At 42.6% G+C, this 15,983-nt stretch overlaps 1 protein-coding gene across 1 annotated transcript in view; it reads right to left on the minus strand.

Moving 5' to 3' along the window:
• Positions 1-15,983, minus strand: part of LOC137423420 (poly(A)-specific ribonuclease PARN-like) — a gene marked incomplete in the record, with an annotated part of 200,382 nt that overhangs the window by 57,932 nt on the left and 126,467 nt on the right. The window contains 1 exon segment of the mRNA XM_078774234.1: positions 10,987-11,062. Coding sequence (XP_078630360.1) covers positions 10,987-11,062 — 76 coding nt within the window.

The following is a 15,983-nucleotide window of genomic DNA, read 5'->3' on the forward strand; positions in this document are numbered from 1 at the left end:
GGGACATCACGTGATCGCTCTGAGAGAATCAGCACGCTGCTCTGCCACCGGCTGAGATTCCGTGTATAATGTTCCTCGCTGAAATGCGCTGAGGTAAATATGAATAAAAAATTCGATATATTTTCACTTTTACGTTTTGGCCTAACTCGCTCGCGAACTGACGAAGATCCTGAGCGAGATCGCTACGCTACGCTACGTTATGCTAACGCTATGTTACGCTACATTATGGCTAAAAATATGGATCTAAAGATGAAAGAAAAAAAAACCTATGTGGTGTGAATGGCAATGTTACTCGCTGAAATGTGAAAAAACTGAATTACGTGCGAACGCATAAGAGAGATTATGGCGGCAAAGTTGGAACATCACGTGATCGCTCTGAGCAAATCAGCGCGCTGCTCTACCACCGGCTAAGATTCCGTGTATAATGTTCCTTGCTGAAATGCGCTGAGGTAAATATGAATAAAAAATATGGATCTCGTCAAATATTTTTAGGTAGGCCACGTTCTTCCCAGGCTCAATGGCCATGTCTATGCCAAATATCAAGCACGTGATATATATAGATGTTATATTATAATATATAATATAACAAATATTATGAAACATTTACATTTTGTAGTCCATTGTATAATTTAAATAAACATAAATGCAAATTTCGCATGTGGAAAAAGTAAGTACACCCCTACATTTATCACTGCTTCAAATACCTAAAAGTAGAATCAGGTGCACCAGCTCAGGTGCAAATGATTAGAACATCGTTAGAGAGGATCTTGGAGGAACCTGTCTTATTTAAACCTCAGACATTTCGTTTGGTTCGCTCTTTGTTGTTGAAGTGTGCGGCGTCACCATGCCTCGATCAAAAGAGCTCTTTGAGGCCTTCAGAAAGAAGGTTATAGATGCCTACGAGTCTGGGAAGGGATTTAAAAAGATCTCCAAACAATTTGAAATCAATCATTCGACTGTCTGGAAGATCATCTGCAAGTGGAGAAGATTCCAAACAACTGCCAGCTTGTTTAGGCCAGGCCACCCCAGCAAGTTCAGCCCGAGAGCAGACCGCAAGATGCTGAAAGAAGTCTCTAAGAACCCCAGAATGTCATCACGGGACCTACAGGTAGCTCTTGCCACTGTTGATGGCAAAGTGCACGAGTCTACCATTAGAAAGAGGCTGCACAAATTTGATCTACATGGGAGGTGTGCCAGGAGGAAACCTTTGCTGTCCAGAAAGAACATCAGGGCAAGACTAAAGTTTGCCAATGAACACCGAGGAAAAGACCAGCACTTCTGGAACAATCTGCTCTGGACAGATGAATCAAAGGTAGAGCTATTTGGCCACAGTACCAGAAGACATGTTTGGCGAAAACCAAAGACAGCATTTGACCACAAGAACCTGGTACCAACTGTAAAGCATGGTGGTGTAAATATTATGGTTTGGGGCAGCTTTGCTGCGTCAGGGCCTGGGCAGCTCACCATCATATAATCCATTATGAATTCTTCATTGTACCAGAGGGTGCTTGAGGATAATGTGAGGCCATCTGTCAGAAAGGTGAAGCTCAACTGGAGGTGGACCTTGCAACATGACAATGACCCTAAACATACCAGTAAATCCACCAAGGAATGGCTGAAAAGAAAGAAATGGAGGGTTCTGGAATGGCCAATTCAAAGCCCGGGTCTAAATCCCATCGAGATGTTGTGGGGGGATTTGAAACGAGAGAACTGTGCATGCAAGAAACCCCTCAAACATCGCACAGCTGAAAGAATTCTGCATGGAGGAGTGGGCAAAAAAAATTCTCCCAGTCGATGTCAGAGATAGGTAGACAGTTATAAGTAAGGCCTACTTGAGGTTGTTTCTGCCAAAGGGGGCAAAACCACCTATTAGAGCCAAGGGTGTACTTACTTTTTCCACATGCGAAATGTGCATTTATGTTTATTTAAATTATACAATGGACTTCAAATGTAAATGTTTCATGATATTTGTTATATTATATCACCTTTTTCAATCAATATTGTTGAAATGAAGATCAAATAGCTGTTTGTTGAAATACAGACTTGGCATTTAATATGGAATTTTTTTTTTTTCTTGACTTGGGTTTACTTTCTGAACTCAGTATATCAATCTGGTGAGTTTCTTTTACCCTTCGGTGATGTCTTTGTTGAAAGAACCATGTCACTGATTGTCTTTCGCAGCAAGAAGTCAATAACAGGATTATATCACAGGTGGCGTGACAAAATGTAAGGACAGGTACATTTGATGATTGGCTTCACAATCGGGTATATAAGGGTTGTTGCGTTCTGTATTAGTGGAAAACAACTGCTGCACGTCTACAAAAGTTATTGCCGCTTCCTCTGGAGATGGTCCGTCAACTTGACAATGCTGTTTGTCATGGAGTGGTGGCTTTACGAAATTCTGGCATGAAACAGCGTGCTATTGCTCGGCAGTATGGCATCACTCAAGGTCAGGTGTCAAAGATCCTGAAACGAAATGCTCAGAGGGGTGTCCCTACTCCAATACCGAGGCCAGGACGTCCACGCAGAACCACAAGGAGAGATGATCGCCAGCTGCACCGGTTAGTCTGCAATGGCCGTACCAAGTCAGCTAATCGGCTTAGGGCTGAGTGGCAGCAACTGACAAATGTGCCTGTATCCAGAAGGCTAGTCAACCAACGACTGGTTCAAGCAGGCTATCGTGCCAGGAGTCGCCTGAGAAAGCCACGCCTGACCAGACAACACAGCCAGTGCTGATTGCAGTGGGCCAGAGAGCACCGTCAATGGCAACCAGGACACTGGAATCACGTGACCTTCAGTGACAAGTCTAGATTTCTGGTCTATCGTCAAGATGGCCACGTCCGAGTGTGCAGACAAGTGCATGAAGCCCACAACGAAGATTGTATAGAGCCAAGAGTCCAAGCTGGAGGTGGTCGGGTGACCGTTTGGGCTGCTTTTCATGCAGGGGGCAAAACTGACGTGGTTGTTCTGAATGGAAACCTGAACCAGTTCAAGCACAGGGCCATTCTGGAAGAAACATTGCTTCCATTTGTTCGTGCAGCCTTTCGAGGAAACTTTGTCTTCCAAGATGACAATGCACGGCCTCATCGTGCTCGCATGATCCAACACTTTCTTGCTGACCGTGGTGTAGAGCATATGGAGTGGCCTGCCATGTCCCCGGATATGAATCCGATAGAGAACTTGTGGGCAGAATTAACGCGTCAAATCGACCACTTGGACCAGCAGCCGACCTCTGTGCGTGAATTGCAGCAGACTATTGTCACTGCATGGCAAGCGATTCCTGTCCAAACCTTGGCAAACTCGTGAACAGCATGCCTCGACATGTACGTGCTCTCCTGAATGCTCGTGGGGGTTACACGAAGTACTGAACTGTAATTTTACTGTCCGTAATCCCAGTCATAATTTGGCTTTTGTTTTTGTTGAAAAAAAATGTGGCTAATGTGCAAAATAAAGAGATACTTCTGGAAAACGTACAGAAGTTTAACACAGTACTGTCCGTGAATTGAGTTCGATATCAGTTTACATCACTTTCAAGGATCAATTTATTTGCTTCGAAATGTCAAATGTGGTTTTTGTTTCTTTTAAAGGTCACATTAACAAAATCTAGAATAATTTCAACATAATTCCAATGAACTTTTGGTTGTAAGTCATCTTGAAAAGTAAGTGCACCCCCACAAAAAAAATATTCCATATTAAATGCCAAGTCTGTATGTTGAAAAAGTCAAAACTTTACACGGGGTGTACTTACTTTTTCACGTGACTGTATATATATATATACAGTGCATTCAGAAAGTATTCAGGCCCCTTCACTTTTTTCACATTTTGTTATGTTGCACCCTTGTGCTGAAATCGTTTAAGTTCTTTTTTTCCCTCTAGTCAGGGCCCTTAGGGATATTTTGGGGCCGTTTGGTTCAAATTCTTCCAAAAGCACAAAATTTGGCCCAGATGTTGCCCATGCCATACTCTTTCGATTTTTGACCGGCGCCAAGACGGGCGCCCCCTCCCCCCCCCCCCCCCCGGGGGCCCCATATTGGCGAAATACTAAATGGCCGCCACCCGGATTAGAGGAAAATCAGTTAAATAACCAAAAGGGTTGGAGTCATGTATGATACCACTTTTCAGGAGTTTACGAGGTCGAGGAATCCAATTATGATGTTATTTTGATGATTCGAGGTCAAGGTCAACCCTCAAGGTCATCTTAAAGGTCATTTTTGAGTCAAACGTCGGTTTTTGACTTTTTGTCAAGATTTACGCGAGGTTCACCATTTTATGTTTCTGGGTTGGGTAATCGAACTCTGACCTTATTTTTGACAATTAGAGGAAATATTTACATGTCTATTTCCTAATTTTCAGGCATATGCAGTTCATCGGTCTAATTTCAAAGGTACGGATTTTGATGTTTTATGAAATGTATGCCATATCCTTGTGTTTAATTTTTGTGCGATCATGATCCGGGTTCATGTAAACATGATTGTATGCATGTCATAAATATGACGTCATAGGTCATGTGACCTGGCGGCCATATTGGATTTTATGAAAACCTTAAAAATGGATCCCTGCCTTCATTTTTTGATCGATTCATTTTGAACTTTGACCACTTATAGTACGCCATGTGATTGGATGCATATCCTAATTATGACGTCATAGGTCAGGTGACATGGCGGGATGGACCGGTATGGTCCCCGGATCATACCGCCCTTGGCGCCCGTCAAAAATCGAAAGAGTATGGCATGGGCAACATCTGCGCCAAATTTGATGCTTTTGGAAGAATTTGAACCAAAATATCCCTAAGGGCCCTGACTACTCATCAATCTACACTCAATACCCCATAATGACAAAGAGAAAACAGGATTTTAAAAAGTTTAACAAATTTATTAAAAAGAAAAAACTGAAACTGAAATTAAAAAGAAAAGAAATAGTTTCCTTCCCAATGCCCTTTGTCCTTTCTTCATTTCATTGAAGCAACCATTTTTTCTTTATTTTTATCCCTCCACTCAATAACATGTTGACAACCTCATTATATTATGTTCAGCCATCATTACTTTTGTTCACTCAAAGTTGCCTCACTTCATTGATATGCAAACCTGGTTTGGTTGGCACACGAGTCACTGCTTTTATTCATCATTTATAGGAAGATGAGAATCAGGCAGAATCGTGCTTCGTTCATCTCATCTTAGGCAGTTTGAAATTGCATCCTTGATGGTAAAGCAATCTCATTTATAAATCCCTCTTCCAATCATCTTTCTTCCTTAATCTTTCCTCTCTCATGAAAAGACAAGGCTTGCTAAAATTAGGTGTTTGCAATCAATTTTCATCTAGTGCTTTTAAATTTATGAACTACAGTACATATTGTTATGGATTTGGTCCAGAGGGTAAAATGGTAAATAGATTAGAATTGTTATTTCATAGTACAGTACATGTTAAAGCATGGTGTCATTCCTGCACATGATAAAGTGTGCCGAGCACGTGTTTAGAAAGCTCTCATCTCCACCACCACAGTATCCGTGTCTGAGCCCACCTTTTCTCCCTCCATGCAATCGTCGACTCTCTCCGTCGTACATCCATATGCAATTGCAGATGGTGAGAAATAAAGGCATATTTTACATCCCCAATACTCCAACCATACATGGAAATTTACTACCATTTTCAAGACGATATCTTCTTCCTCCCCACACTATCCTCTGGGATTGTGTGTTCCCATATCAGCACTTGTTTCATGATTTGTGACTCAAGAATCTGTGATTTGTGTTGATTTATTGATTCTCGACCAATATTGCTTGCTATTTAATGCAAAGGTACAACAATATCAACAGGTTGCTTGTTACCCTGCGTCCACGAAGCGAAAAGCGGCGTTAAGTATTCAGTTACGTACGTACGCGTGCGCCGTACGTGTGCCGTGTCTGCATTTAAAAAATTTATTTTCTCGGCAACCGTCGGTCGCATTGACATGAAATTTTCACCATAGGAGTGCCTCCTCCTGTAGAATATTTTAATGATTATTATGATGTCATAGGTCACGTGGTACAGGCGCCATCTTGGCAAAAACGTCTATATCTCCCATATCCTCTACACCTCTATATCTCCCAAACTGCTCAATGGAAGAAAAAAATGAAACATGGCTCATTGTCAAGTACTCACCAAGGGGAATAAGATATGTTGATGGTGATGTGATCGGTGCCTTAATTATGACGTCATAATTCGACAAGTACAATGCTTGATCTGATCAATATGAATAAAAGAAAAATTCCTCTGCAACTGTTAGACCGATGGACAGACACGAAATTTTCAGAATATATGCGGCTCCTCCTACAGAATTTTTAAATGATAATTATAACGTTATAGGCCATGTGGTACAGATGCCATCTTGGAAAAAATCGAAAAACGTTGTACCTCTATATCTCTGAAACCACTCCATGGAAAATTTTTTAAACATGGCTCAATGTCAAGTACTCCCCTTGGGGGAATAAGATTTGTTACTGATAACGTCATCTGTGCCTTCGTTATGACGTCATAATTCGACAAGTACAACACGTATCGAGGTCATTGTGAATTTTTTTTCTCAGCAACTGTTGGTCTGATGGGCACGAAATTTTCACCATGGGAGTGCCTCCTCATGTAGAATATTTTAATGATAATCATGACGTCATAGATCATGTGGTACAGGCGTCATCTTGGAAAAACCTAAAAATGTTGCACCTCGATATCTCCAAAACCGCTGCATGGAAAAAATTTAAACATGGCTCATTGTAAAGAACTCCATATGGGGAATAGGTGTTGTTAACGATGACGTCATTGTTGCCATAATTATGACGTCATAATTCGACAGGGACAACGCTTCGTCTGATCAGTTTCAAATGCATTGGGCATGATCGATGCAACAATTATATGAGAGAATATAAATTTATGATGTCATCGCTCATGTGGTCTGGCAGCCATATTGGATCAAAGAAAAAAAATGTTCAAAAACAGAAGAGTTGGTTCACAACAAGTTGACTGTGCAGGGTAAGTATTCTATGAATACCATCTAGTTATATTTGTACCAGGCTTTTTGTGTAGGCACTTTAAAATAAAATAAAAATGAACGAAACAACTTTTAACAAAGAAAAAGTACCCTGTGTTACAAGAGGGTACTTGCACCTCTATATCTCTGACCTCCATATCTCTGATCTTATCTTCCATTTCCCCCCTCTCACTCCTCCTCTTAAAAGCGTCCTCCCCGCTTCTTCCCCCTTCCAACTCTCACCTCCATCTCCCCCAACCTTCTGCCTCGCTCTTCCCCTCCTCAAATAACACCTCACAGTACCTCACCCAATCACCATCAAACCTTTTGTCCGCCCCATCCTTCCCTCTCTCCGAGCTATTCTGAAATCTGAAACACCTTCAACAGCTCTCTCTACCTCTTCCTCCTCTTCCACATCTTACCCTACCCCTCCCTCCCCCTGTTCTGTATCCGATGCTCCCCCTTCCTCTTCATTAACGGAATGGACCTCAAACATCCGGGGCCTTCGCTCAAACTTGACTGATCTCTCCATTCAGGTTGCTTCTGACAAACCAGACATGATCTGCTTAAAAGAAACTTTCCTCCTTCATGATGTCTCTGATTCCTTCGTGTCTCTCCCGGGTTACTCCCTCCTCCGGTATGATAAACCTGAGCCTCGTCCTGGAGGTGGGGTTGCTATCTTTATCAAAAACTCTCTTCCTCACTCGCCCTGCACTGCCCTCTCTCCACCTCACCCCCAAGAATACCTCTGGCTACGGCTTCCCCTTCGCTCCCACCTTTTGTTCATATGTGTGTTGTACCGTCCACCAAACAGTGATGACTCCATCTACATCTTGCTGTCTGATAATATGGACCAACTTCTATCGACTCATCCCAACTCTCTCTTCCTCATATGTGGTGATTTCAATTGTCACCATGCCAGTTGGATGGGTGTGGGTACCTCTCTCACCAGCCATGGCTCCTCAGCAAAGGACTTCTGCGACTCACTGGGACTGACACAATCTGTCAATTTCCTGACCCGGTTTCTCAGTCAACGGAGCATCTTCTCTTCTGGACTTGGTTATAACTAACTTCCCTGAAAATGTCTGCTGCTCTTCTTCTGCTCCAATCGGCTCATCTGATCATGTGCTTGTTAAAGTGGACATCTCTCTGACCATTCTCAGAGAGCCTCCTCAGCGTTGATGAGTCTGGCATTTCACTCAGGCCAACTGGCACGGTCTTCAAGCAGCCATCAATCATCTGGACTGGTCTCCCATCTCGACAGCCTCTGACATCAACTCATCCTGGGAATTCTCCCAAAGTAAATTGCTCTCTCTCAAGCACAGATTTATCCCATCTCGTCTTCAGTTGTCATACCCTTCCTCTCGTCCATGGTACATGAAATCTTGTGGTGAGGCTGTTGCCCAGAAACAACTTGCCTTCGTCTCCTGGAAAGCAAATCCAACGGAAGGAAATCTCATTTCCTTTCACAAAGCCCGAAACAAGTGTGTGTCCACCCTCAGGAGAGCCAGGAAACAATATCTCTCCGTTCTCAAGACCGAACTCTCTTATCTGTCTCCCTCTTCCAAATCCTGGTGGCGTCTGGTCAAATCTGTTTCTGGTGTTTGTTCCCCCTCCATCCCCTCCCTTATCTCAAACGGCTACACAGCTGACTCCGCATGTGACAAAGCTGAATGGCTCAACTCTGTGTTTGCCTCAAAATCCTGTGTCCCAAACCCATCCCTCTCTGTACCCACCGTACCCAGTCGTACCCAGCTGCTCCTGGACTCTGTGTCCTTTCCTCCTGACAAGGTGGAAAAGTTTCTGTCAACCTCGACTCTGCTTCTGCTTCTGCAACTGGACCTGACGGCATCAGCCCACGGGTCCTAAAATCCTGTTATTCTGCTCTTTCACTCCCTCTCTCTGTTCTCTTCACCCTCTCTTTTGCTCAAGGTCATCTGCCATCTGCTTGGAAATCAGCCAACATCACCGCTTTACACAAAAAAGGTGCAAAAACAGATCCTTGCAACTACAGACCAATCAGCCTTCTCCCAATTATCAGCAATGTCATGGAATCCATCATTGCTTCGGATATGAAATCTTTCCTCTTCTCCAATGGCTTGATCTCTGATCATCAATTTGGTTTCAGACCAGGTCACTCTACTCTGGACATGCTGCTTCTGCTGTCTCAACAATGGATGGAGGTCTTCAATGCCAAACAGGAAATTAGAGCTGTCTCCCTTGACATATCACGTGCCTTCGATACGGTCTGGCACCCGCTCTGCTCACCAAACGCTCCTCCTTTGGTATCCATGGAAATCTCCACGCATGGCTGGCGGACGTCCTCTCTAGTCGCAGTCAACGTGTGGCCCTGAATGGGTTTCTCTCATCTCCTCTTCCTGTTCAGGCTGGAGTTCCCCAAGGCAGTGTTCTGGGCCCTGTGCTTTTTCTGGTCTTCATCAATGATCTCTCTGACTCTCTCGAAAATCCTCTCTATCTCTTTGCTGATGACTCCACTCTCTGCCGCTCCATTCCTCATCCCTCAGATCGGCAGTCTGCAGCCTCCTCACTCTCTGCAGACCTGGACAAAATCACAGACTGGGCAAACAAGTGGAACATATCTTTCAATCCTGACAAATCTCACACTCTTACGATGTCTCTCCGAAAAGACCGACTGCACAACCCTCCCATCCACTTTCTGAAGAATCCTCTCCAAGAAGTTCTGTCACTCAAGCTTTTGGGTCTCACTATCTGCCATGATCTTTCCTGGGAAAACCACATTTCCAAGCTGGCCTCCAAAGCCAGTCGCCGACTGGGCATCCTCCGTCGTGTGAAGTCCTTCCTTGGCACACCTGAGCTCCTCACCACATACAAGGCTTTCATCCGCCACTCAATGGAGTACTGCTCTCCCCTCTGGGCTGGTGCTCCTGCCTCACACCTAGCTCGTCTTCACGCTGTTGAAACCAAATCGTTCAGAATCATTGGAATCTCCCGCGATGAAGCTATCTCCGAGGGCCTTTCACTTACTCACCGCAGGCAGGTTGGCGGTCTTTCCGTCTTCTACCGACTCCTCTCCGGCCTTGCTCCCCCAGCTCTCTCTGGGCTCTGTCCCCCAAATACTCCTACAGGTCGCACAAGATCTGCCTGCAACCCTCTTATGGTTAAACTGCCAAAATCAAGACTCTCTGCTCACCTTCACTCCTTCATTCCTCTTTTCCCCCGCCTCTGGAACAAACTCCCTCACTCTCTTCAATCCCACTCCTCCCTCTAGGTCTTTAAAACAGGTGTTCACCACCATCTCTTATCTTCCCCCATCCAAACCCTTGATCTTTTCTACCCCCGCTAATTTCACCCTAAATCCACTTTTTTGAAATACCAACTTCTTTCCTGGAAGTCCTTGGTATCCTTGTGTTTTATACTTCTCCCACCCCACTCCCCCTTCCCACGCCTCCTCCCCCCAAGCCCTCTCCTTCCCACACATCTCCCGATGTCCCTGCTCTCAAATGTTGTGTTTGTGTGCTTCCCCTTCTCTCCCCATCTTGTCTACCGCTCCCTCTTTTTATATATTTTGTTTGTCTGTTTGATTTTTTTTTTTCTGTGAAAAACGTTAGCTCTTTCACGAGCCTCGATTCTGTATACAAAAAAAAGAAAAAAGAAAAAAAAGAGCAGCAGTGATTTTAAAATGCTGAGATATTTTGCATGTGCATTTAGAAAAGTTAATTTCAATTGCAGTCCAAAGGTTGCAGTTTATAAAACTCACTAGGATTCTTTTCAATGGTTCAAATGAAAAATGCCTGTGTTAAAACATAATCTGTGAAAAATAAGAATTCCATCATACATTACGTCGTCATTTTCTGCAGTTTCTCCAGAAATTTCAAATCCCCATTTTAAAGACATTTAGCACAAGCAGCATTCAAGAATGATCATGAGCCCCAACTAACTCAACAACCTATCTTCCCTTAAGGGCCTGTTAGCAAGTCTAATTTGTCCCATTAGGGCCATCTTACCAATTGTGGGAACCTTGAATGGTGACTCCATTAGACGCCGATGAAGATCTCCCAACTGAGTGAACTGAATTATCTCCTGAAGGTGACAAGGTCGAAATAAAATCCTTACCTCAAAAAGTTTTGCACTCTACTGTTATAATTTACAAGACCTTTTCACATCTTGTAATTATTTTATTCATTTTATCATCATACATTTTCAACAAGTCTCCCTTCAGCACAATTTAGAATTTCTCCTCACTATTGTGGAAAGCGATGTCATCCCACACACCTCGTAGATATTTCACACAAAGACATGAATAGAGAAACAAAACCAGAGAAACTCTTCATAAATATAAATGTCAATTTCCCAATTAAATATTTTTATATTAACAAAAAATATATAAACACACATCATGAAACCTGGAGATGATGCCTTTCTGTCATGAAATGGCAGACTGAGCTGGATGGGGATGCTTCCGACAATGTGGACGAATTGCCAGGCATTTATGTCTTGAAATATCTTGCTATATTCTGAAAGACCTCTGCCATGTATCGCACATGTGAAATTGTCAACAGCACTTGATCTTAGTTCAACGGCAAGGATAGTCAGCATTGTGTTTTGCCCAATCCAGCTTCACTTTCTTCTTCGTATAGGTATTTAACTGCTCTTCACATTTTATTCTCCAAGAACATCTTTCCTGAACTACATGGACCCAGCTGCCTGAATCGCTATCAAACATCTTCAAGTCTCGTCTCACTTTGTCCCTTCATCTTAGCTTGGTACAATCATCTAAATAAAAGATTCTTAGAGATGTGGATGTCTTCATTCCAAGGAAGATGACCTTTCCAATGGAGTCTTCTGCCTGCAAATATCCTCTAGAGGCTCCTCCATATCAAACTGTCTCCCTACTTGTATATTACTAATGCGTCATATCCAATGTTGAGCCTTCGATACTCCGAATAAGCTTCCGTGGCACCTGTTGTGAAAGGCCTCAACTTTCCTGGTTCATATCTCAAACCCTTATAACAGCACACATAGCAAAGTAAATGTCTTTTGGCTTCAAGGAAAGATGTTTTTAAACAAATAAACACTTTTTGTGTGATTAATGTTAGCTCTTTCACGAGCCTCGATCTTGTATGCAAAAAAAAAAAGTGGGGTACAAAAGTCTAGTGTTTGGGAGAAAATTTCATGAATTGGATGTGATAACAAGTGGGGTACAAAAGTCTAAGTCCAGGAGAAAATTTCATGAATTGGATGTGATAACAAAAGTAATCGTTATTATGTGAAACTAAAAGCACTTTCTAGGGAGGGATTTCCATGATCTCGTCAGAATATATATAGCAACACTTTCTATAATAAGAACTAGAAAGAAGAATTTGACACGAATGTGTCAATGAATATGCCTCTGCCCAAGTTCGATGTCAACCCACTTTTACATTTGATCGCAATTAAAGGTCACATGAAAATTTAAAGATCTCTTGAGAGTGAGAGAAAAGAGGCAACCGTCAGATGCTTCTCACTTGAGTTATGGTCTGTAAAATGATTTTCAAAGGGCGCATGACATTTGAGCCTGTTCTATCTAAAATTGAATCAAAAATTAAAATTGAATAAAACTGGAAAAAAGTTATTCGATCTTTGTATTACAGTCCATCAGTGTTTCAAGTATGATTGAAATTTCTTGAGTCGTTCATAAGTTATTTCAGTCATGAAAAATTGCTACTTTCAACTAAAGGTCACATGACCATTGACACCTGACCATTTCAACTAAAGGCCCCAACAGCTTATCAGTTAATCTTTGCAATCTAGTACATACTTGTACCAAGTTTGGTCAAAATCCCTTTCGTGGTTCACAACTAATCGCAGTACCTAAAATCTGCTACTTTCAGTTAAAGATCACATGACCTTCGACCTTTGAACCCAAAATCTAAGTTATTTTCAGGTCGTCTCCAAAATCAGTTCTTCTTTGTATCACAATACACCTTTGAACCAAGTTTGTCAAAAATTCCTTCAGAGGTTCACAAATTATCGCGGGAACAAAAATTGATAACGGACGGACGGACGGATAACCTGGAAAAATAATGCCTCCAGCAGCAGAGGGATAAAAAGAAATCTCTTTTTACATTCATTCATTCATTACATCACTTCTTACTACATTCAAATGTAAGGTGTGCACAGAGGGAGCTGAAGATGGACGAAATGTTGAGTTGGATCTTGGAGACGGCGTGAAGCTGGAACGTGTGAAAACATTTTGCGACCTCGGAGAAATGCTGAATGGAGAAGGTGGATCAGACTCGGCAACGGTTGCTAGAGTGAGATGTGCATGGAAGAGGTTTCGGGAACTCAGTGGTGTGCTGATGAGGAGGGGAGTGTCGTTGAAGCTGAAGGGAAAGGTGTATGCTGCGTGTGTGAGAAGTGTTATGATTTATGGGAGCGAGACATGGGTAATGAACGTAGAGCAGCAACGAAGGCTGGAAAGGCGAATGGTTCGGTGGATGTGCGGAGTATCGTTGAGAGAGAGGAAGACAAATGATGAATTGCGAAAGATGATGGGAATAGAGCCTGTGATGGATGCTGTGAAGAGAAACAGGTTGAGATGGTTTGGTCATGTGTTGAGGAAGGATGAAAGTGACTGGTTCAGAAGAGTGATGGAAATGAATGTAGAAGGAAGTAGAGGACGGGGAAGACCGAGAAAGACTTGGCTAAAGATGGTGGAAGAAGAAATGCGGGCAAGGGGGTTAACAAGGAGAGATGCAGAAAATAGGGCAAAATGGAGAAGATTGTCATGGGGACTGCAAGGCTAACCCCCACTCTAGCAGGGAAAAATGGCCTTAAAATGCATGTTGTTGTGTTGTGTTGTCATTCATTATATCAGTGTGCCCTAATTTAGTCTTGAGAACTGTCTCAATGCTCTTTGGCATTGCTCGAATTAATTCATCGATTTATGCTTGAATAAACGTTTTTCCAACATTTTCATGCACTGCAGGGCATACTGTAAAAGTGGAATTTTTCAAGCTACATCACTTGCTGCGCATTTTGTGCAACAAAGGAGAAATGCGAATTTACCAACGCATGAATATATTTACCTTTTTTAGAGAGAATACAGTACAATATCTTACAAAGAATGCTCGTGCCGTACGCAGACAGTTTCCATTCACACCACCACGAGTAGTAAGCAACATGCCTGGCCAGCACATGTTGCGTAGGTCTCCAGAGTTCTCAACTACAGTACTGTAATCTTCAGTGTCACACGATTGTATTGGTGTCAATACTTCGTTGTTTGAAGTCGATTTCAAAAGTGGACGAACTTCAATGTTTCCCAAGACCTGCAAACCTGCAAGCTTGGTTAAACCAGGGCTTGGTGCACCATTTGTCCATGCCGCTAACGAGGAAATATTTAAAGCTGGAATGGGCGAAGGTCCCGTACCATCCCGCAAAGACAGCGATGCCGAGGCCGGAGATTGGAATGAATAAAAATATCCAGTGTTCCAGGAGACCATGAATTTATTTATCTCTGCATTCAAATAACTATTTATTTGAATGTGCTTTACTCTACTTTCCAGTCATATTTTGCAATCCGTCTATCATTAGATACATTGGTTGTATAGTTATTTTGGTTATACAGTTATACAGTATTGGTTATACAGTGCTACATTGGTTCTGTATAATTTACACCAAGTTCATGATCCTTAGTTTACAATAGTGTTTTGATGCCCGTTTCCATACAGTTCTGGTTACAACTTATTTTCTCCCAATGTAAACATTCGCTGGGGTTTCACATGGCTAACATCGTTGAGATTGTCACGTGACTGGTGCCCGCTCTACGAAATTAAAAACGTACAAATACGTTTTCATGTCGCTCTGAGGAAAAATTTAATCGCGCAAAAAATTTCCACTTCTACAGTAATCAGACTGATCACATTAAGTTGAGCTCTCTCTCAAATGCATTGACCCTTCATTCTACCCAGTGAAGACAACATTTCAGTCAATAATAACCACATTTCCTGCTATAAATTTGCAATTTGTCACTGGCTTTGACACAATACAATTTTTTATTACGGACCTTAGGCATCAAAAAGCTACATCTTATTATAATAGAGCAAGCGTTTATGGCTATGTTTATATGCGACCAAAAAGTCTTCATCTTCTTCAAATAAAATTAACACCCAAAACACAGTCCATGAACTCTTAATTACGTTTAGACTGCTGAGACCCCTCAGACCTTTGACGACCCTTTAAGTCCCCCAAGACCCTTAAGACCACCAAGACACCTGAAGACGCAAAATACCCGGAAGGCCCCAAAACACCCAAAAGACCCTGAATACCCAAAAGACACCAAACGACCAAAACACCCCAAAGATCCAAAATACCCTTAAAGGCACTGAGGATCCAAAAGACGCTGAAGACCCAAAATAACATGAAGACCCAAAACACTCTGAAGACCCAAAAGACCCCGAAGATCCAAAAGACCCCGAAGATCCAAAAGACCCCGAAGACCAAAAACACCCTGAAGACCCAAAACACCATGAAGACCCAAAAGACACCGAAATGGTCAAAGATGCCTATCCCTCTGAAAGGACGTGTGGTGAGGAGCACGGAGCGTGCCGAGTCACTCAAGTATATTGAACAAACAGTTTCAAATGGAGCACCTCACCACCATTAGAGCATTTAAAATGCATCAGATGTGGCAATAAATGTGAATTGTTGCTCTCAGCTTGCCGGCTTGATGACAGAAAAATCCATTTGCATTTTTTCCACCTCCATTGCCACCACTTTTAGAATCTCGTGTGGGAAATGCCGTACGGCCAACTTGCTAGTAAATAAAATAATCCAAATAAATATCTTCAATATTGTAAAAAGAAATTGCTGTTTGAAATAATGGTGTGAGAAGCTTGGCATTGCATTAAGTGGACTCAGACTTTTGTACCCTTGCCACAGCGCTTCCAAACCCCTTCCCGCAGTGCCCCTCAAAATGTTTCAAACTCACAGGAACAATTGCCTGTACGTCCAACCCCACTGC

The sequence above is a fragment of the Myxine glutinosa genome, chromosome 3 (genome assembly GCF_964187855.1).
Source record: "Myxine glutinosa chromosome 3, kmMyxGlut1.1, whole genome shotgun sequence".
NCBI classification, from domain to species: Eukaryota; Metazoa; Chordata; class Myxini; order Myxiniformes; family Myxinidae; genus Myxine; species Myxine glutinosa.